This window comes from Onychostoma macrolepis, chromosome 18 (genome assembly GCF_012432095.1).
Source record: "Onychostoma macrolepis isolate SWU-2019 chromosome 18, ASM1243209v1, whole genome shotgun sequence".
NCBI lineage: Eukaryota > Metazoa > Chordata > Actinopteri > Cypriniformes > Cyprinidae > Onychostoma > Onychostoma macrolepis.
Genome location: NC_081172.1, coordinates 7,120,676 through 7,144,047, shown reverse-complemented (window position 1 = coordinate 7,144,047; position 23,372 = coordinate 7,120,676). Strand labels below are relative to the sequence as shown.

At 35.9% G+C, this 23,372-nt stretch overlaps 2 protein-coding genes across 2 annotated transcripts in view; both read right to left on the bottom strand.

The window, feature by feature from the left end:
- Positions 1 to 54: 54 nt before the first annotated feature.
- On the bottom strand, positions 55 to 9,617 carry ttc38 (tetratricopeptide repeat domain 38). Its single transcript, XM_058752320.1, has 14 exons — positions 9,487 to 9,617; positions 8,917 to 8,994; positions 8,757 to 8,838; positions 8,271 to 8,442; positions 7,394 to 7,567; positions 7,180 to 7,255; positions 6,652 to 6,771; positions 6,502 to 6,561; positions 6,144 to 6,182; positions 4,615 to 4,696; positions 2,962 to 3,127; positions 1,854 to 2,013; positions 1,699 to 1,772; positions 55 to 525 (listed from the first exon to the last, which is right to left on the bottom strand). The coding sequence occupies exons 1-14, from the start codon at positions 9,514 to 9,516 to the stop codon at positions 438 to 440; spliced, it is 1,401 nt and encodes a 466-aa protein (XP_058608303.1). The 5' UTR covers positions 9,517 to 9,617; the 3' UTR covers positions 55 to 437.
- A 942-nt stretch (positions 9,618 to 10,559) lies between these two features.
- Positions 10,560 to 23,372, bottom strand: part of mical3a (microtubule associated monooxygenase, calponin and LIM domain containing 3a) — a 74,135-nt gene continuing 61,322 nt past the window's right edge. Inside the window, 5 exon segments of the mRNA XM_058751359.1 lie at positions 10,560 to 12,362; positions 12,454 to 12,527; positions 13,971 to 14,070; positions 21,475 to 21,525; positions 22,203 to 22,253. Of these exon segments, the coding sequence (XP_058607342.1) occupies positions 12,178 to 12,362; positions 12,454 to 12,527; positions 13,971 to 14,070; positions 21,475 to 21,525; positions 22,203 to 22,253 (461 nt within the window). The 3' untranslated portion in view covers positions 10,560 to 12,177.

The window sequence follows — 23,372 nt, the reverse complement described above, 5'->3', positions numbered from 1 at the left end:
TATTTGCTTTTTTGGTTTACATTTTTTCTGTTATTTGATAAAAAAGTTTGTCTGTAAAGCTTGTGAGATTGTTTATTTCTTCATTACAAATTCATAGGTCTGGAGGCATATTTGCAAGTTTATTTTTAATGCACACAGCATTGAATAATCACAGTCATTTGTTGCATGCCTACTGTTCGGACTTGATTAACACGTAATGCAAAAGGAAAATCTTTTCAAAGACTTTCCATTTCGTTTATGTCTTGCAATGTAGGAGGAAGAGACCAGACTAACAGTTTAACACTGCTGGAGGAGTGAACCCATTAAACAAGACTTTGTTCAGTGCAAACTCTAGGGCTCTCTGATCTGATGTCTATAGTTAAATGTGTTAGGAAAGCAGGCCGTAATTAAACCAACAGAGAACAGGCTGTTAAGCGTGTAGGGAATGGGGTCTGAATTTAAACATGTAAGGAGTGGGCTCTCTGGATCAGCCGGTCCGTGAGCAAGGAGTTTGGCCGCACTGCGTCTCTCTCGATCAGCATGCATCTAGGGACAAAAACACACAACACCTGCTTCCTCAGAAAGTGTCCAAGAAAATCCCTGCAGGAGAACATTTCTGTCTGAACGAGGTATTTTAAAAATATTCACGTGCACTTCATTTTATGCACAACCTGTGTAAAACAGGTGGGAGTTTGCGATTTGGAAGAGTTTGGATTTATGAGCACTGCATACTAATGCAAAGCAACATGTAAATTTCTGTTTGAATCTGAATTACACAGAAATACCTGGCATCCGCAGACAGTTTGGTTATAATTAGCACATCAACTGACATGACGATTCATCTTTAATGGGAAACCTGTGGCCTTGTATGGCAGTTTTATTAATTTCTACATGAAAATGACTGTGCACTTCTGTTGTGTGCCTTTGTTCACAACCAGTTCAAAGAACGCAGAGAATTTTCACCCATTTTTCTTTTTTAAAAGGTATTTGGCCATGGCTTTTGATCTATTACACTCTTCCGTTAACAAAAGTTATTTTTTGTTATTTATCAGCTTGGAAAGACATCTGTGTTTATAACACAGATTATTTGATAGCGACTAGAAGACAAAACATTAATCAGTTCCCTTAAAATTCCCAAGTTGAGAAACCCAGGTTTAATGGAACGTTCCCATAACATAAAATTCAAACTCTATCAAATGCAATTTTTGATTTTTCCCACCCACAACAAACAAAAAATGCATGAAGTTTACTCAAAACAATAAAAATGATATAGATAGACAGACGGTAAATAAATAAATAAGTTTATTTTTTATTTCACAGTGAAATCTAAAACATAATAAATAAAATATAAATAAAATTTTATTTACTTCTTGTCTTAATGAAGCTGTTTGATATAAACACATTAATATATTTCACCAGACAAAAAATATTAACTGTAAAAATATTAATAGATTTAACACACCTGTTATGTGAAATAACATCATTTATTTATTATTATTATTATCTTAAAGATTTGATCTTATCTTTTCAAAATGCTAAGTATCTTCTAGATTCTGCCGGAGGTATGTAAATTTCACATACTTTCAACGCAAGTTAAAAGGACAAATTATGGTAATGTGTCTCAAGCTTAAACTGTAAGCCTAACAGCTCCTTTAAAGTGCAGCATAAAAGCACAAAAGAAACCATTTTTCACTTAGAAGGATATAACACAACATTTACCTGGCAAATCGTTGGTGTTCTTTGTCTCCAGACTTCATGGCAGAATGAACAAGGAGCTGACTGAAAACATCTCTCTGCAGAAGAATAAATAAAGAGGTTGTTTAGAATGGAAACACTGCTTATCTTATACGTACTGTAGTAAAGCGGTGAAAGACCTGTGCGTCACTGCCCCCTATCTCTACAAAGCGGTCTTTGATGGGTTTGAGCAGCTCCACGGCCTGGCTGTAGTTTCCCTGGTCATACTCCAGCAGAGCCTGACACATGGGCAGCCCCACACGCTTGGCTATCTGGAGCTGATGGTTCTCAGCTGGGTCTCTGAAGGAGGAACAGTGTTAAAATGGACATTTCTGTCATCATGTATTCATCCTCATGTCATTCCTTGTACAACAAATATGACTTTTTTTGGAGTTTGCCAGCCCCTGGTCACTATATGTTAACCACAGCATGGATGTGAACTGACTTTTTATTCTATTCAGCTTAAGCTTTATTCCTTATTTAGACCAAAGGTTTTCAAACTGTCCACAAAAAGGTTGAAGACAAACCTAAACAAAAGTAATAATAATAATTATTATTTAAAATTTCAATTTTATACAATTTAGTAATTATATGCAGGTTAAGGGGCCATTCACACAGAATGCATTTTTGTGCTGCTTTTTCATTTCCATTATTTTTCTTTAATAGAAAAGTAGTGCAGTGGAATGGAAAATATTTTCCAGATAATATTTTACACATATTTACATGAAAATACATAACTGCCTGTTATATTTTTGTTTTTAGATTTGAAGTGGTCTGGTCTTTCTTTCTTTTTTTGTAAAACTGTTACCAAAAGCCTAAAGATAAAGAGTGGGTAACAAAAACATTGTGCACTTTGTGAAAACTGCCTTCTTTGAACAGATGCTGTGCTGAAAATACAGCTCCCAGAGGATTCTTCTCCATCATGTTATCTTATAAAACACAGCATGCTGACAAGAAATGTATTTTTGTGCTCGGTAATACTTTTGATACACTCTGTATTCATTCTGTACAACCTTTCCTGGACGTTTGTTTTGGCTGCTTTGACAAATTGGAATGAATATGCATGCAGCGCATCAGCCTTGAAAACACTTGTCTTCCCCAGAGCAGGGACATTTCTAAGAAATCTCACACAGAGCCTGAAGACACGCAACATTCATCCGCAACTCGGCCTCCACAAACTCCCACCCGTGAGCAGAACCTGGCTGTAATGTAATCTCTTTAGTGGGTTATGTAATGTTTGCGGCTCACTTAGCTAGTTCCTGGAGACTCTCCAGCAGGCGCTGAGTGGTGGCGGTCTCCTTGCTACCCAGGGAAACCATGAGGAAGTGCAGGTCATTAAAAAGTAACGTGTGGTCTTCTGTATGTGGCTGGGTCACCTGCAGCAGCTCTCGGTAGCGGTCCTTCACGCTCACACCTGCAATGAAGAACATTTTATTCACAAACAAACAAACAAACAGCTGCACCACTTCGGGTGCATTTCAGCATGAAAACCTGCCTCTTGTTCAACCGTAATGCAACACATCCCAGCTCATCAGTGTTTCTGAACCATGCCTACAGGCAGCTAAACCTTCACTGGCTGCAACCAGCTTCCCTCCAGCTGTCTCAAGGTGCAGTCACGATAGACTTCACACTCCATCCATTTTCATTCATACGCATGTGAATACGAGAGAGCAGAAAGTTCACGTTCACGTCAAGTGAACTCTGTCCTGCAAATTAGCATAGTATAAAAACATTTGAGCTCTTTATTGACAGAACACACAAACTTAAAATCTGCAGGGTTTGTAATATCAGATGCTTTAGAATGGACTTCATAGGCTACTTTATTAATAACACAATAGATAATTTTTTTTTTTTTCCTAAATAAACACATGACTACAGTACATACTGGTTAGTGCTTCTGTAAAACTGCTTTAAAATGTGTTTTGTGAAAAACTTTATAAAAACTGAATATACTCTTCAGCAAAGACCTTAAACACATCCTTGAAAACAGATCATGACATTCTGTACTTCAGCTGTGCCCATAAATAGGCTAAATAAAAAAGTGCAGGAGCAGTTTTATGTAACGTTAGCCATTTTTCAAACCAGATCACCCTAAGATCAAGAGCAGAAAGTTTGAACTCCCCTTTATCTTCTCTGTGGAATGTCACAAATCCTCACATCCCAAAGGATAAAACATATTCTAGATGACCTCCTGAACTTAAAACAGATTGCACTGAAAATGTCTCTCTAGGCGACTACATGTTCCACAAGGAAACATGAAGGGAAACATGTTTTTTCAAGGAGTGTGACTGCAAAAATGATTTTTCTAATCAGTACTTTTGCTATGTCTAAACTTGAGATGCAAGTTTTTCATTTTTCAGAAAATATATTGCAATTTTTTCTTAGAAGGCAAACTTGTTTTTAAACTTTTTTCTGTGTTTAAAGCATACATCAAGACATTTTTAAATATAAATTATATACAGATTCGTTTTTATTTTATTATTTTATAACAAATTCAGGTGTCTGTTTCTGTTTCTGTTTAGCAATAGCCTGGTCCTGTTATTTACAGTACAAGCAATGTCCACATTTCAAACCCCAGCCATCAGCTCTTTTCACGAGTCTAGTTCTTTACCCAGAATACACTCGTCTTCAAGGTTCAGAAGCATGCCTAACAACATTCAAGTGCTTTTCACATCACATCAGGGCTTTTCAACACAGCAGATTCAAACATTATATTCCAGCGCAGACTTCAGACACAACCTGCCTCGATTAAACAGTCAAATACAAATGTGTTCAGCATGCGCTGGCTGAAGATGGACTCCTACCAGAAAAAGACTTAACCAACACATTTCTCTGTTCCTGCTGAGAGAAAGTAAGTTGTACTGTTTTCAATCTCTATTTTGAGACTGGATGATATCTTACCCTCCAGCTCTAGTCTGTAGAGCAATGAACAAGAGTCTACGATGTCCAGCATGGCTCCAGACTTCACACAGCGCCGAGAAACCTGGAGAAAGGTTTTAAATGTCACATTATATAATGAGTTTGAAAGGTCATGAAACTAATTCATATACTGAATAACTAATTCCATATATATGGATGCCTCTTTATAATCAATAGGTTTGGCAATTTCAGCTATATCCATTGCGAACAGGTGCATAAAAACAAGCATACCCAGTATGTAGAGGCCATCATTTTAAATATAATGGAGCGTATGTATTCTCTTCTAGCACACTTGGCAAAAACTGGAATGATTTCATGAAAGAACTTGACTGGCTTGCACAAAGCCCAGACCTGAACTCCACTGGGATGATTTTAAACACAGAATGTCAGTCAGGATCCCCTGTCCAACATCACTACCTAAAATCCTTGATGCATGTGTCTGAATAGAAGTAAATCTCCACATCTGAGACCCAACATTCAATGGAAAGCCTTCACAGAAGTGTGGAAGAAAATACAGCAGCAAAGGGAGGCCTAACTCCATATTAATATTAAATTTTCAACAAGCACAGATGTGTTCTGGTGGTCACAAACGTCTGGCCATGTAAAATTACAATACACTACTTTTAACTACTGGGATTTATAAAACTGAGCTTTTAAGTTATGTAATGTCTGTTAATGGCTTATGAAAGTTATTACACTTTAAAAAAATGCTTGGTTAAATATAACCCAGTGCTGGGTAAATATCGGACAGAACACATGCTGGGTCTAAACAACCCAATCGCTGGTTGCGTCCATATTTTACCCAGCACTGGGTTGTATTTAACCCAGCATTGTTTTAGAGTGTACAGCATGTTATCTACATTTTTAACAACTTCCTAAATATAAAGTGCTCTTCTTAAGAGTGCTGTGGCTTTACTTGACTAACTAAATGCACCTGCTGAGCTAAATGGAAAGATATTCATCTCACATCACATCAACCCTCCCATTCAAGATAAATATTTTACAAAATAAAGAATTATCAGTTATATAATTGCTTTAAGACTTTAGTTTCACAGCTTTCAGTATTCTAATGTCCATTTACTGACGGTCTGTTCACAGTGTATCCCTGCAGTATATATTCAAGAGAGTGTAGTCTAAAGATTTTACCCTGACACCCATATGCTCCTGTCTACATCAGTTCAACTTTCACCAGCCTGCATCCGTCACATTCCATATGTAACACATGGCAGGATTCACACTTCTCCCCTGGTGTGACTAATTACATTCACTACATGCCTGCAACATTTATCCTACACTTGAAAAAAAGTACTGTGGTGGTACTAGGGGCTGTATTAGATGCCAATATCTTTGATATACACTGAATGCTGTGCCTTGGTATTGACACTTCAAAGAATACCATGCTACTACCATGATACATAGAAAAAACATTATATTGGAAACCACCATAGTATCATGCCACTTCTTTGTTAGTAAATATAATGTTATAGGCAAGAGCTCAGCAGTGCACTCACCTGCTCATCAAAAATATTCAAAGCTGCTTCATAACTACCCTGTGGGGGGAACGAAAATCACTATATGAATGAATGAATGAATAAATAAATAAAATAAAACATAATTAATGTGTGTGTGAAAAAAAAAGAAAATGGCATAAATAAATAAATAAATACATACATATTTAATATATACAAAAATATTAATATACACAAATAAATAAAAAAAAAGACAAAACATAAACTAAAATATTTTCTGGCCAAGAAAAAAAAAAATCTACATTTTCAAAATGGATAAATGTTTTGAAAAATATGTTTTAAAGTAATAAAGTAAAAAGTAATAATAATTGTGTTGCCTCCCATGTTATTAGAATTTTACCTTTTCAATGTGATATAGAGCCCAGTGCCAATAATTATGACATGCCAGCATGTCACACACCTTTAGGGGAGATATAAGACATCATATGACCAAAATTTTTATAATCTTTTTTACAATCACGGTGTGCTTCTACATGTTAATATTTCTGACCGTCCAGTCTTTCTCTGTAGAGGCCATGAACTTCAGTCCCTTGTCCATCTCTGCCTTCATCTCATGGACATGAGCCACAGCGTGGACACTCCATCCGTCCTCAGGGGTCAGAGCCAGGGCCTGCAGCAACAATGAATTACAATAATGGTGCATTCAGCTAATAAGGAATTATGATGATATTTTATAAAGCAGAAAATACTTTTATTAATTACTTTTAAATACAATTTTATTCTAATATATATTTCAAATTTTCTGTGTGGGGAATTATAAAATATTAATTGTCCAGAGCACTAGACTTTATAGGATGAAATCTGATATTATTTTGTTTTTTCAACAGTTTTGCAAGACCAGAACAGTGTCTACTGCATGAAAAAGAGGTTTATCAGATAAAATATTCATGTAATCATAATTAATAATGCATGTTTAATAGCTTAATTAGTCATTTTTTACATTATATTGCCATAAGATAAAGTAGTGAGCAATACTAATGAACGACATAAATTTAATATGCAAGCTAAACAAAACTACCTCTTTTGCCATTTTTTCAGCTTCATCATACAAACGAGTCTCAAGAAGCCCAAAGGAATACATCCCTTTAAGATAACTGGAAAAAAAACAGAAAAAATCCAATGAAAACAACATACTGTATATACTATAATACAATATATATTTTACAAGTAATTCACAACTCATCACATGGTAAAATACATTTCAAGACAGCGTTGTCTGGCTGGGAACCTGCCTGTAGAATGGCATATGCGGTTTCCAGTGGGGCAGAACCCTGGCCACCGAGTCCCTCATCTCAATCTGTTTACCCAGGTAGAAGAATCCATCATGGGCAAACTTCAGCGCCAGCATGTCTGTGGGGTGATCCACCAAAATACCCTCCCAAACCTCACAGGCCTTGTGCAGGGCTCTGAAACACACCATTCAATCTATTTCATCCATAACAATTCATTTGACATTTACATATTTATATATGTTGATTTAGTAGCATTTATCTACTATTATAGTATTTTTTAATGTTTAATTAGCTTTTATTTTTATATTTTCATTTGAATTTATTTGATTTAATTTAATTTGAACTATTTACCTTTTTTAATGTAATTTTAGTACTTTTTAATTTTATATTTATATTTTATTTCAGCTTAATTTCAATTATTTAATATGATTATGTTAACACTGTATTAAAGTCAACATTATTCTGACGACAGTCCTTTTCAAATCTGACATTTTTTACCACCCAAAATGTAAAAAAATAAATAGTCACCTCCGACCCCTCTTTTAAAAATGCTTTTGACAAAATACTCTTGGTTTTACTAAAGCAAATTAATTAGTGCTGAGAACAGAAATGATTGGATGTATGAAGGTTCTGTATGAAGGTTTCTTTATTCAAGAATTTTAATCAGGCTTAAACTTTCATATGACAGTCACACTCTTTTCTGCCCAAGGATACAAGTGAACATGAATCTTAAAAGAACCAATTCATAACTGCTTGTGGGCCGAAGGCAACTTTGCTTAAAAAACTGAAAAAGACCTCCATTTACAACAAAAAATATTTTTATGCAGATGTGAAACGTTCATAATGTCACCTGTTGAATGTCCTCATATACACTCACCCTTTAGAGAAGAGCTCCACAGCTTTCACATGGTTCCTCTCTCTAGACGTGAGCTCCTGAGTGTTGGCCAACTCCACGGTCCTCCTCACCGCGCTGGCCAATCTCTCGTCCCGCAGGACTGAACTTCCTGTTCCCACCAACTCCAGCCCAGTAGAGATCACATGACCCATCACTGCAGCACAGAGCAGACACTAATGAGGACTTAGGCAAGCCTGAAGGAGTTTATCTTGCAATAATGACCAGCTGAATGCACATTATCACACTTATTACACGGCTACTTACCAAATAAATACAAAAAAATGACATTATTGAGATCCAATTACTAAATATTATGTGAGAAATCACTGTGGACTGGAGTGATATAAAAAATAACTGTCATAGCAGAATACCACAATTGAAATCCAGAAGCCATTTAATATTTACAATCTTTTTTTTTTTTACAATGGATTTTAACAAACTACAACATTCAGTGTTGCAATCACATACCAAAGTCCGGGTCTGCAGCTTTGATGGCTGTAATACAGCCTTCTATTCCTCCCAGTGTCTCATTATTACGCCAGGTCACATACTGATCACCAGAGACAGTAATATTCAGGTTAGTTATACAACTACACACAGTTATCAGTATCAGCATATGTATATGTACCTGAGACAGTATAGCATCGTATAGTTTACAGGCCTCATTACTGCTGGTGGACAGTGGCAGACCTTCTGATTTCCATTCCTGACAACACATGCACAACAGAAATGATACACCGTATGAAGTGTAATTGAAATTTGTTGGCTTAGTAAGATTGCTTGAATTAGTTTTGTGCCCCCAGTGCAATATTTAATACAGTATCTAATGACATATACTGTGCAGAACAACATGCAAAACACTAACTTAATTTCTTCTAAACAAGAAGTAAACTGCGATACAGAAACTGCGGACAAATCAGAAAACTGAAACCTATTGTCTTATTCTTGTTGTATTGTTTACAACGTGTATTATGTAGGTTGTATTGTTTACAAAATTTCTGTCTTCCACTGTTTAGTTGTTTAATAACTAAGTAAAAGTCAATGACAGGGGCACCAGGGTTCAGCTAACTTTTACAATAGACATTTGGAACGAGTTCAGATTTACAGTTATTTTTCATCTCGAAAAATCCATAAAAGTTGCTGCCGTTAAACGCATGTACTACGAATTACACAGACTGTAAACAAATCCCTAACTTACCTTGCAGTCTCTGAAACTCGAGACGTTCATTCTCACAGCCAGAGGTTTCCTTCAGCGATGACAGACAGACTCGTGAGCTTCAGCCTTTGAAGTCGGATCTTTCCGATGAATCATTTGAACCGGTTCACAACACCGCTCTGAATGATTCGCTCACGAATCGGACTGAATTAGCCGTTCTAGAGTAACAGCTTAATAATTGAATCAAGAGCTGTCTCTTTCGAACACGTCCGACTCACATTGTTAACAATATTTTCAGCCAATGTACAAATGAAAATTGTTTTATAGGTTCTAAATAGCACTATGAACCGATATATAGCTGTAATAAAACGAACTGGGACACACAATACACACTTTAATAATACAACTTAATCGAAAATGTGGTACTAGACCGTTTTGGAGCATAATATGCCAAGATTTCAGGAAACGTGAAAACAAGAATGCAGCGATTCGTCTTCTGAACCAGACCAGTACTTTGAACTGTTGAAATAAACTGTTCTAAGGAACCGATTCGTGGGAATGAATCGGACTTCCCACCGCCATTGTCTTCTCCTGACGGTGAATGCAGTGGCTCAGGATTAATGTTTACACTGCGTGAAAATCGGAAGTGAGCTGTTGTGCTGCATAAAGCAAAGTAATTTTTGCACGTTCCCTTCTTCCAAAGGTAAAGACTTGGTACAGTTTCCCTTGTATATGTATTTTATTGTGTTTTAAAGTCTGAAAAGGTTTGCTTAACGGATTTTAAAAGATTTCCATTTCCTGAAGCAAACACCAGTAAAACAAAGCTGCAAATGAAAAGTGGTGAAGTTCTAGGTAAAACTATACAGACCAACATTGAAATGCTAAATGGATAAATATATGTAAAATAAATTAATCAAATCAACTATGCAAATGATGCAAGGAAGACGACTAAATCATAATTAATATGCAAAAATTACAATCTTAAGGGGTTAGCTATTGAAAGCTAACCAACATTTAAGTTTTTTTTAAAAAAAGGCTTGAGTAAATGTGAATAAATCTTGCACATTAAGTAGTGCGAATGTCTGTAGAAAAAAAACCTTTGAAGCACAGTAGTCTTCATTTGTAACAACTGCATTGTTTTATTGCCTCTGCATACATCCAATACCCTATATGCAAATTAGCAACATGAAGCATTTTCAAGAGCCAACAACATATTTTTTAAAAATTAGGATTCATTTACTTTACATATAATACATTTTTCACACATGTTAATAAATATACCATAAAATCTGTCAAACATTTTACAGTCTAAATAACTATCGTTGACCACGTGTATGTTTTCATTCACAGTTATCTGTACTTACAAGGAAAACAAAAGAAAAAAAATCTGTGCCCATCTATACAGCATAACGGTGACTAAAATGAAATGTACACTTAGGAAAAAGGCATGTTCATTTGCAATATTGATGTTTCGAGCATGACTACGAGCTCCCGCTGTTAATCAGCACTGGTGTCAGTCGACAGTGCTGGAACGTTTTCATGTGATATAAAACTTTACAAAGACAATTATAAATAACACACTCTGCAAACATAAGAAAACTCTGTGGATGTGAAGAGCTGTTGTATGAGAAGTTAAAAAAGGCATGTTGCTGCTCCAAACCTGGAGGAAGTGGAAAGTATGACACAAAACCTTGGTGGCAGATAATTAAATGTGAAATTGGGCACCATTTCTCATCTGATTTGATACTAAAAGTCAGAAAAGCTGTGGGTGCCTTAACTGTTCTTGAAACCACTGACCAACCAACAAAATGCCTAATGCATTTGATTGTATATCAATGCATATTGGGTATATCTGCAGTGAGAAAGTTTATATACTAATATACACTCCATTGCTTTATGTAAACTATAGTACAAGTATCAGATATTCATGGATTATAAATGATTGTAAACTGATTTTAGGATATATGTGTGGTAACGCCACTCGAGACAAATGGAAACCAACATCAGTGAAGTACATCGAGACAGTTGTGCTCCCAGCATACACCAATATCTCTAATATCAAGTGGCTACTGATAGATTTGAAAATTGTACAATTGTCGATGCTACAAACACAACACATGTTGGTTGCTGAGGGTGTCTGTAACGATTATAGAAGTCCATCACATGCTTATCTGTGAACCACACCTGAAGACTTCATCTGTTGCATGAAGGTCTGATGCTTATAGTGTATTATATTAAACAGGAGAGAGAAAACAGCTGTACTTTTTCAGTCAGTAGTCAAGGTAGAAAACGCATGATAGGAAATCAAGTCCAAATGTCACTCGCCCATCAAAACGTAACAGTTGTTTGACCAGACGTTCTCTGAAAAACAAGACTGGCTTTTTGTGGGATCGTTAGTCTCAGACTTCCTCAACATCAGCAGGATTGATATGTCCCTTTTCAAGACCAAAAAAAAAAAAAAATTTTAAAATCTGTAAATTGACGCGTTCTCCCATTCTGAATGAGAGAACATCTTGCACAGAACCACTGCCTTGGCTGGCGAGGGACAAAACGCCCCGAGTCGTGCCAGGAGAACTCGTAAACATCATCTTCGTGCTCATGAGTTTGTAAACGTTGTTGACATGCCCAATAAAATGGAAGGGGGAGACAGACCGATTCGTTCTGCAATTTTTTACACTCCCTGCAGTGAAACTGGGAATCGCTGGCGGTCAGAAGAGATTCACCATTGTTATGCTAAGCCCAGTTGAGGCTGAATCCCTTAGTGAGCATCACCGCCTCCAGGTCTTTATCTTCTTCTTTCTCCCTGAGTCTCTGCTCCTCCAGCAGGGCCACCAGAGAATCTCTTTGCTCGACTACTTCCAGCATCTCATTCAGAATCTGTTTCTCCTCCGCAAGTTCCTCCTCGGTCTTCAGATGGTCTGCAGAGAGTGAAACATTGATTTCAAGAGAATGCGTATCACTTTTTTTGGTGTTACAATATGATCAGGCCTATACTGGAATACAAAGTACCATCTACTGCCATGCGCTCTCGCAGTTCCTGTTGCAGTCGACTCTGTCTGTCCTCCAACTCCAGCTCACGAGCACTGCAGAGAGGAAGGGGGAAGTAGAATTGAATGGAAGAAGAGAACAAATGACTGTTAAACTATTGCGTTTGTATGAGATATTTTGGAAAATCTTTGATGTTCAAAGATATTGGATTCCTTGATGCGACACATGGACATCAAGGAGCCATCTGCCATTAAAGCACCATAATGTTTGGTTTATGCTTGACAGTTCACACAAACATGAGAGTGTGGATGAACAGATGCACTTTTAAGCCGCATGCTTTGAGAAGAACTAAAGCACTGTTGGATCTTCTGTTATTTTGATGATCAGTTGTTTCTGTAATTAAACATCTTGCACTGAAATTAAAATTCCGTCTAATAATTATATACTACTTGCACTATTATTCAAATTCTGTCTAATAATTGTATTGTGGTTGCTAAATGGCCAATTCTAAAATTCTATTTTGTGTAAATAAATTCAAGTTTAAAATCATAAGTGATTTCTGGCATCACATCCTTAAATTATAAAAAATAGATATTCATTCTGTGATTTGCTAAATATTAAATTTTAAAGTCTTTTTAAATTATAAGTGTATTAAAAATTCTACATTTGGAAAAATTTTAATGTAAAAAAATAGGGGAAACAAGCACATACATTTACAAATCCAATACTGACCGACTGAACTTAGAGCTGATGAAAAATGTGATATCTCTCTGATAAACTGTTAATATCTCTCTATGGAGAGCCCACAAACAGTTTTTCTTTTCTTGATGAAACTGTATTGATGTAATTTGAGTTTTGTTGATGAAACTGTCCTTTTGTCATTTGGTGCTCATCTTTGCAAATAAAGATGCACAGTTGATTGCCTCTGAGGCACAGTCACTATGTAATTGCATCTCGTATCCACACAATGTAAACAGAACAAACAGAATCAAATAAATGCATCTGGTATAATCTTTCAGCACCATGTCATTGCCTACAGCGAATTCGGCTGTTAGAGATCATCCACTCTTGTTTAAAAAGACTAATCATTTGTTCTTTTTGTACAATGGATAAAAACATCCAGACTCCAGACAATAAACTGGAGTTTGTTAATATTACATTTTTTTTTTTTTTAAATCATAAAATTATTACAAAAGTAAAAATCAAAACACCCTAATCCTAAAAACCTGACCAAAAACATCTAGTTGGATTAGCAAATATTTCCTCCCTCCCACTTTTGGCTGTTGTTTTGAAGAGCAGTGTAATGGAAAATGAGTTGATTATAATAGATTTTTGGACATGGAGAAACATTAACAAACAAGAATATGAGTTTAATTCTTTTCTTTTTTTTTATAAAACTAACTAAAATAAAATTAGTTCTAGTTATTTTTTTTTCAAGTTTGAAAAAAAGTTCTTAATGTAGATAGACTAAAAAATTAAGTTAAAATTAAAGAGCATTAAGAAATGGGTACTGAAGTTTAAATTGGATCTCTACTCACAATATCATCAGCTCCGATTCATAGCGCACCAAGGCATTCTTCTCCTGGACCAGTTTAAACCATTCCTGCATCAGCTTTGGATCGTCCTTTTTACCCATTCCTGTAAGAAGCACATTGGAGAAGCATGAGGAACCTGGCAGTTAACCACTCGCTGACACACAGACCTGACACAGACACCCACACAGCAAATGCGATGACAGCCAAGCCAGGATGTCTTTGTCAGGGCAAGAGTAGGGTGGGAATGTGGAAGACCGTGATGAGGTCGAGCCTGCCGGGTTCACAGAGGATGGCGTGGAGATACGGCTTCTGATTGGACAGCATATCGTGATCAATGCTGATCAGACTGGACTTCTGAGGCATTTGGTCTTTTTCAAGGCAGTGGATATTGCTTCAGACTTTAAAACCTTCTTTTGCAGAACTACGTTTATTAATTATGAAAGCTACCCAATAATCCAAGGGAATGTCATAAGTATGTGTCGAAAAGTGTGAACATCTAAACTTGGTTTTACCTTTGTGGGTCCATAGCTTGCTCCAAGGAGGTTTCCTCCAAAAAATATGTATGTATACCAACTGTATACCATTTTAGCCCAATGCCATGGCCATAATTATGGCATATCATAAAGAAATGTTCCAGTTTCATTACAAGTTCAGCACTACTGACAGCAAGAGCGGCAAAGTGTTGATTACCACAAGAAATAATTTTGACTCTTTTCTCAGAAAGCACTGTATCTTTGCTAAAGAACTTATGCTAATTATTATTTCTTACAAATAATATATAAATAAGCATAAATAACACGAGTTTTTGTTGTTGTTTTAAAAATAAAAATTCTATTCAAGTAGTATACATTAAATTAAATCAAAACTGACCATAAATAATGTTATAAATTATTTATATTTCAAATAAATGCAATTTTGAATTTATTTTTAAAAATCTGGATTTTGCTTTTTTTTAAATAATAAAATACATAAAATGTATATGATTATAAATACAAATCTACTTTTTGTATATAATTATATAAATATAATTAAATGTAAATATATGCTAAAAGAACTATCTAAATACTATCTATATATGTGTGTTTGCGTGTGTGTGTGTGTATAACCATATTTTTTAAAATTACACAAATAATTGCAATAATGTTTTATCTATAGATAAAAAGTCATGTATCATAATATTGGATACATTCTACATAGAAATGGCTAGCATCACACTGGCTTTTTAACAGCGTTAAAATGGCTTTGAACTTTAAATGTTAATTTTATTGTCCCACTGTAAGTGCCTTAATACAACCACAGTTTTTGCTTGTTATAAAAACAAAAAGGACAAGTCAAACTAACTTTCTGTGGTAATCAACATTATGTAACAAAAGCTTGCAAATAAAACTTGCATTGAACCTGGAACATTCCTTTAAAAAGTGTCATGGGTTGAGCTTATGACTCAATATTCTTTACCTGCAGTGCAGTTAGACGTTCCTCTAATGTTTGCATGAGGTAAAAAGCCTCATGGCATGTGCTGAAGTCCATGATCAATGCAGAATACTGTCAACCGGCTGTATGTGGGAACAACTGTACATGTCAGCCCATGCTAGTACAGTCCCAGACGTCTATGAAAACCCCATCTTCCATCCTTACACGCACATACATAAACACACGAGTGAAGCCAAGCGCTGAGATGAACCGTCGCACGGCAAACCTAGATGGAGCATGACGTACTTAGCTGACGGAGAGGCGGCTCTTGCAACACAAAAGGGAAAAAGACAGTACACACATAAATCGAACGGCTGAGCTCGCGGTTGCTGGCCTTGACTGTTTTAAACACAAAGAGGCAAAGTAGAGGTCCTCAGACATAAAAACAGTGAGAGACAGAGACAACAGAGGACAGGGAGGCTAAACTTATCCAGTGGGACGCACTGTGAGTGGCCTCCCCCACACTCAGCCCCATGCTTTTCCCAAGAGGAACAGAGAAAGAAGAACCACAGTTAGAACAGTCGTAGAACAGCCACACTAACGTCGTGCCAAAAGGGCACTGTTATACACAGGCATAGTTACACACACCAGATTACAAACTGACAAAAACACAATGTTGCCAAACTTCTGTATTTTGTGCTACTGCATTTAAAGTCAACATGAAATGTCATATGCTACCATTTTACTTCTATATTGTTATATTTCAAACTCAATATCGAATGCATTAAAATCACATAACTCATATAGTACATAATATCAAATATATTAAGCATGAAACAAATCAGTAACCTGATATGGTATAGTAATAGTAATTATTTTATAAAACTATAATTAAAATGATTTTATTTCATTTTATTATGCATTATATATAACGTACAACAAAATGTGTGTATGTGCGTATTAGGGGTGGAACGGTATACAGATGTCTCGGTTCGGGGGTCACGGTTCGATACGATTTCGGTACAACAGGAAAAAACAAAACAAAACAAAAAACGACTATGCTCGGTTTCTTTTCATTTATTTTAAACAGACAGTAGTGCACATTACAATGTATGATGTGTCAATGTAACTTGACAGCGCAGTTGGTACTTTATCAAAATAAAATACAGTGAACTAAACATCAGCGCGCGCGCGCCTCTGTCACCGTTGGAACACGACTGAAGTACAAAGCCTATAATTTACAAAATAAATAATAGTTTTGCATTCAGATACGGTACATCACAAATATGGAAATATTATGGAATATTTGGATTTGTGCCGAATGAGAGAGGTAGGATACACGAGCACAAAGCTCCATTTCGCAAACAGTTGAGTGCGCAAGCCTTTAAAGTATACTCCTTTGTCAGTGAGAGATGCATTCAGAATCAGCACATGGTCACTGTCTAGTGGGCTTTGTTTTCAAGTGCGCAACTCATGGCATTCACTGTTCTTCTGCTGGCGCTGACGGTTATCAAACAGAGTTGCATTACTGCGGGCGCCCCCTTCTGGATTGGGGGTGAATTGCCTGTATTTGTTGTAAGGCCTCATGCACCGAACAGAGATGTCCGTACCTGACGGTTCGGTACGAATACATGTATCGTGCCACCCCTAATATGTATATACGCACACACACACACAATTGATACAATAAATTAAACAGGGATAAAATAAAAACTATTTAAAGTAAACATTTTAAAATTAAAGCATTGCTGGAAGGTCTTTTAAAAATGCATTACTTACAAATGTAGCCAAAACAACAGCTTGATAAATAATTTGTGCAACATTATTTTTCCCCAACATATTGGCCTTGATGGTTTTATCAGAAAAGGAAAGATAAAGTTATTATTCTGATAAGGAAAAAAAATCTTTGGATTAACATTTGCATTAAGTCCAAGAGTCTGAAATAAAATCAAAACAAAATAAAATGGAAAAAAAAATAAAACATTTGATTTCATGTTGACTTTAAATTTGAATGCAATGGAATGACAAAGACATAAAAAGGACTACCAAGTTTGGAGACCTCACTTTCCTATTGTGTTCCTCTTACACATGCTATCCTTCATAACAAATCATCAGTGTTATGGAAACATATGAACACAGTAAATATAGTCTATGATACAGCTCTGTAAAGAAGCTGTGAGGTCGGGACAGGTAAAACGCTGACAGTTTTAGAACTCGGTAAGAGCAAACGACAATCATGCTGTTATTTAAATTCACACTTACAATCAGCAGAGCAGTTTCCCCCAAAAAACACAGTCTGTCATTGTATCATGTCTGCTCTAATGTACTAATTGAAAACGCATTTCATGCTATGCTTATCCTCTTTAGGAAGTCTAAAGTATACAGAAAATAAAAGTAGAACCTTGATCAAGAAGGAAACCAAAATATGTGCCTAACTTATGCTGCTACTGCTGAGGGCTGGGTGATATACCAGACATTTGCCACATATTCTATTTTTTGTTGCTGATATAGAATTTGAATAGCATAAAATTCTGGCAGTGAGGGCAAATTTGATTAACTCGCCTTAATTCTTTCAAATTTCCTGATTCAAATACTGATTTAACAGTTTATTTAGGTCAACTGTTCATGAAAATCCTTGCATGGTACATACACAAGTTTTAAGATGTAATACATAGTATTCCTGTTTATTACAATGAATTATGTTTGTGCATACAAATAAAATGATTAAAATGAAAAAATAAAATGCTTCTTGCTTCTTCTACTACATAAAATATGCTACTCAAGCATTTTGGATTTGTGCTGCTACATTTTATTGGAACACTGAGTTTCAAAACTATCATTAAAACGTAAATATTTTCCTTTATATATAAATAATTCTAATTAATAATGATAACAATAATACCACTAAACCAAAAAATGCTTTGTGATACTAAATCAAATCAAATTCCGAAATATAATAAACGATTACATAAAATATTTTTATATATTAAAATACACATTAAAAATGAATCAAATCAAATATCAGTATCATAACATTTTACAGCAAATGCATTAATTTAGATATGGAATTGAATACTGGCAAAAGGCCTGAAAAATATCGTCCAGCCCTACTGCTGCTACAAATTTGTGTTTGTACATCAGAAGCACTGACGCAATCTGCTGGGGGAAATCCACTAAGCCTGGACACACATGGGCAGGGGAGAGGAGTAGACTTTGTAGTTGAAGGGCAAAAGCAATACTCCACAGGTCCAGTGGATTGTCAAAGTGACACCGCTGGCCATGTTGTTATAGTAACATAGCTGGCCAGCGGCAAACATGACGGGGTTTACGTTACCTTCAGGGGCACAGCAGGGGCAGAGGTACAGGGCTCTTCGGCGAGGGGTCCCGACATAGGGCTCAACTTCCACAACACAGGAAAGGAATGTGAGAGAGAGAGATAGCAGAGAGAGAGTGAGCAGAGTGGTGGAGGTGACCAGAAGGGTGAAATCAAGAAAGAGGAGAGAAAGAAAGATGTGGAAGAAAAAAAAAAGTGAGGAGCGAAATCAAAAAGAGAAAGAACTCTGGGGAGAAACTTAAAGCAGCAGTGTGATGCGACATATTGGGAGGAAATGACACGGGACAGAGCGCAAACATGAATGAACTGAGGAAGAGAGGTGAAATATCACGCTACTCTTTGAACTTTTCCTTCTGTGCACTACAGAGGGCAAATAAGTGGCGACTCGAGAGCAAACCTAATGTCTGCACAGGCTACATCAAAGTAGTACAGTATGCAGCTGTAGCTCTCCTGAAAGTGGGGTCTGGAAAATTTGGATTTTAAGAGCTAAGGCTGAATTATTATATCATCTCTGGGGATGTTCCTGGATTTCTCAATCCTCTCACTACGTCTGATGTGGAAATCAGCAACGTATATGGCGGGCATCAAACCTCTAGACAAAAAAAAAAAAAAAAAATGAACATCAGAAGAATGATTGGCACCAGAGTAAAGGTTTTCGCCAGTGGAGCAAATTAAAAGGCAGATCCTTGTACAATTCTTAGTGCTCTGCAAAGCTGGGAAGACAGAATGGTCTTTAAAATGCTGAACCAATTGGATGAGACATCGTTTAATTCACTACAAGGGACTATCCCAGAGGATTTTGTCAACGCAACCCTCGAAAGCCTGACTGCGACCTTGTCTGCATTCAGAAACTAATCAGCACTTACACAACACAGTCTTATGTGAAGGTTTAGTTTCCTATTCTACATAAGTGACCCCTATTCTGACCTCATTAACACATACAAAGCAAATAAACATTAAAAGGGGCATTTCATTGAAAGGATCTGTTTCAATCTAACATGCACTAACTACTCGTCATAAACCACATCATCTCATATCGCTGGCTCATCCTCTGCAATTATGGGAAGAATCAGGGAACTAATTATCCATGAAAAGCAACAAGCTCACATTCTTATGCAGACATGCATGGAAACGACCCATGGGAAACAGGCCATAAACAAACGCACACTGATGCAAAGTTACACAGAAATCAACAAAAGCTTTCAGAAATTGTTTTAATTGGCTACAAAAATGGGGACAACTATATTGTTTTGGATAAGACGACCAAGTTTTCCTGCCAAGAGATGGCTTAGGCCTCAGAACGCTGACAGTAATTATGCAAAGTGTTTTTGTGCTCAGATTACAAGAAATCCTCCAACTGTTAGCAGGTCTGCTACCAACTAGGTTGTGATGAAAAAAAAAAAAAAAAAAACTTTTACAGGAAAATCAATCTAAGCGAACAGCTCACATATTAGCTACTTAATCTCTGTGCAACTGTTACAAAAATGAAAGAAAATGTACACACAAGAAGCAATTATGGGGTTGCAGCATTAAAACGCCAAACAGAAGTCATACAAACTTTGGTGAATTTAGCTTGCTTTTGGATTTCAAATGCTTTTTCCATCAACGTCTTGAGACAATTTACCAGAACATTTATAAAATGTGAATATGTTGTACTTACCCGAGTTTCCTAATTAAACAATCCTCTTTCTTAGCATATGTAAAGACTAACACCTAAAATAACCCTTGTTACCTTCCAATAGCTTTTTGGCATGCTATGTTTAAGAAACATCTTGTTGCATTGAAAAAGATTCATAGGATGATTTTAACAATGCCTCAATGTCCTTTAAAAACAATGGGTAATTTATACACCATCACAAACAGCGCTCCACGCTATCTCCTGTCTGCGTGGGTGATCTCGGCATGGCTTGCCTGGAACTTCACAGCGTGAACAACGCAACGCCACAAGACAATGCACTCATTCCAACAAGCACTCAACAGATCCACAGCGTGAGATATAAGGTTAGAGAACACACTGAAGACGAACCACACATGATGGGATCAATCGCAATGAGGAATGATGCACTGAACACTGGGATCTCTCAGGGCTCCTATGCAACTGAGCAGGTATGGGAGGAAAATATGAAAGCTAATGCGTTGGCGGGTAAAGCAGACAGCCATAGGCATCTACAAAAGGCTAGAGGGGAGGGGCTTAATCAGGATTGCAAGCTAGTTTACATTGATTTGATTGTTTAAGCATTTTGGATTGCAGATGCTGCTATAAATTAACGGCACATTTTTAGTTTGAAAACTAAGATTAAAACTGAAAGCAAATATAATGCCAGAGCCATTTGCAAGCAAGCAATTTTGGGGCAAAAACTGTTACGAAATAATATATTGTTGCTTTGATTCTAATGATTGTCACTTAAAAAAAAAAAAAAAAAAAGCTAAAATACATTAAATTATTATATAATTGTTTATTATTTATAAGAATATAGTTTATAAAAATGATACAATCATTAAAAATTAAACATGAAATAAAATTAATAATAATTCGTTCTTTAAATATAAATATAAAATAAATTAGAAATAAAATCAAAAATAATATTTAAAATACAACTATAAACATTTCATAAAATTTATAAATTATATATAAAGTGAATTAACATTATGCAGGATAAAATGAGAGAGTATTTAGGCAGAGGGAATACTCAGTAAGTACAGGGGGAAAAGAGAGGGCGTCAGATGTTAGTCCATTTCAAGCAACAGATTTGAAATACATACCGCCCAGATGCAAATCCAGGATCTCACTGTAATTAGACTCTCCCCAATAGTCTATAAGGATATATTAGAAACATGTTACTGCACACACAGGCACAGCCAGTAGCTTCAAGTCATGCATATGTTGCACACAACACACACGCTCACACAGTAAGGTATGCCAAATAAACACTCATCACACTTGTTATTTGGCATGTAAACACGTAGTTAATTGCATTTATACTGCATGTTCTGTAATGGTAGATGAGCACATAGATTTGTTGCACTGCTGTGTTCTGCCACAAGGGCCACGACAGACTCTGGAATGCGAGTATGTTTTTGTATCTAAAACACTTGTTTTAACACCTATCTACCTATCTGTCTATCTAGAACTCTTTTTATTCAAATGTCAAACATTTTAACCCTAAATACTACAAATAATCGGTACGGCCTGTGAATGTGTGTTATGCTATACAACAAAACATGAATATAGCATTTAGAAGATGACTTGGGATGCTTTAGGATTCATGACGTGAAATTACACAGATCCAAATCCGAAGAAACAGCCTATAATACTGTTAAACTTATAGTGGCTCACATCCAGTGAGGCAGCATACAAATCTATGTTTGGCGTGATCGGATTGACGGGGCATGCAGTTGAGACACACGAGAGGAGAGACGACATTCGGCATGAGAATGGCACGATACGCTGAGACGACTACAACAACTACTAAAGTTATCACCATGGATACCTGAGCGCCTCTTACGCTGTTTTGGACTAACATTAGAACCTTTATACAACCCTTAGAGAGAGTAAAGGATAAAAAAAGAGATTAAGAAACACTAGATATAAAAAATGGGATGGAGAGGAGAGGGGGAGGTGAGAGAGGAGGCAATAATTCAGAATTTTTCTTTTACTGCCTATAATTACCCTACTGTCTGGAAATCACAAATCAACGTCATGAATTTTAATGTTACAGCTACAGCTACATGATTTTGTTAATATTACATGTTCACATTTTGCAACAGGAGACCATTTTCTTTTAATCCAATAATGAAATAGATTCTAGCAATTCTCTCAGCTGTTACTGTTGCACCCATCAAAAGGAAAATCAAAATCTTTGATAGCTTGTCATATGCAATTTAATGCAGAAAACATAAAATATGAGAACAGCCATGGTAGTCAAAACATTCATTTTGCAATATCTTTGATTTATTAGAAGCATTTTATACTGCAATTTTTGCAATATTTTCTGCAATATTTGAAAAAAATTTAATAAAAAACTCACTTTTATATATATATATATATATATATATATATATATATATATATATATATATATATATATATGTGTGTGTGTGTGTGTGTGTGTGTGTGTGTGTGTGTGTGTATATATATATAAATCACACAACACGTATGTATGTGTGTGTGTGTGTGTATTTACATTTTCAAATAAAGACTTTAAGACTTAAAAATACTCTTAAAGTCTCTTCTAGTGAATAGGGATTTAAAAAATATATATATTTTACAGAGATTGCATGGGCAGATTAAATTGTATGTCAAGGACAAATCCTTGGATTTCGTAGATTAAAATTATTTTTAAATGTTAAAATGTGTCCAAGAAAACGAAAAATGAGATTCACTTACAGCTCAACTGGAGAGCTCAAAAAGCAATTCTGGCATATGAATTATTTAGAGCTGCGCATAACTAGAAAAAAGATATTCACTACCAAAATGTCTATGACTTTTTCATGACTTTCAAGGTTTTAATAATTACCATTGTCTATCCCAGGACTGGAAATCACAATTTTGAAATTCCCTGACGTTTCCAGGGAATTCTGAATGTAATTCTAATGTTATGTCAGTGTGGAACCCGACAGAGTATTATAAATTTAGTAGTGAGAGAAAATCTTCTAGCAAG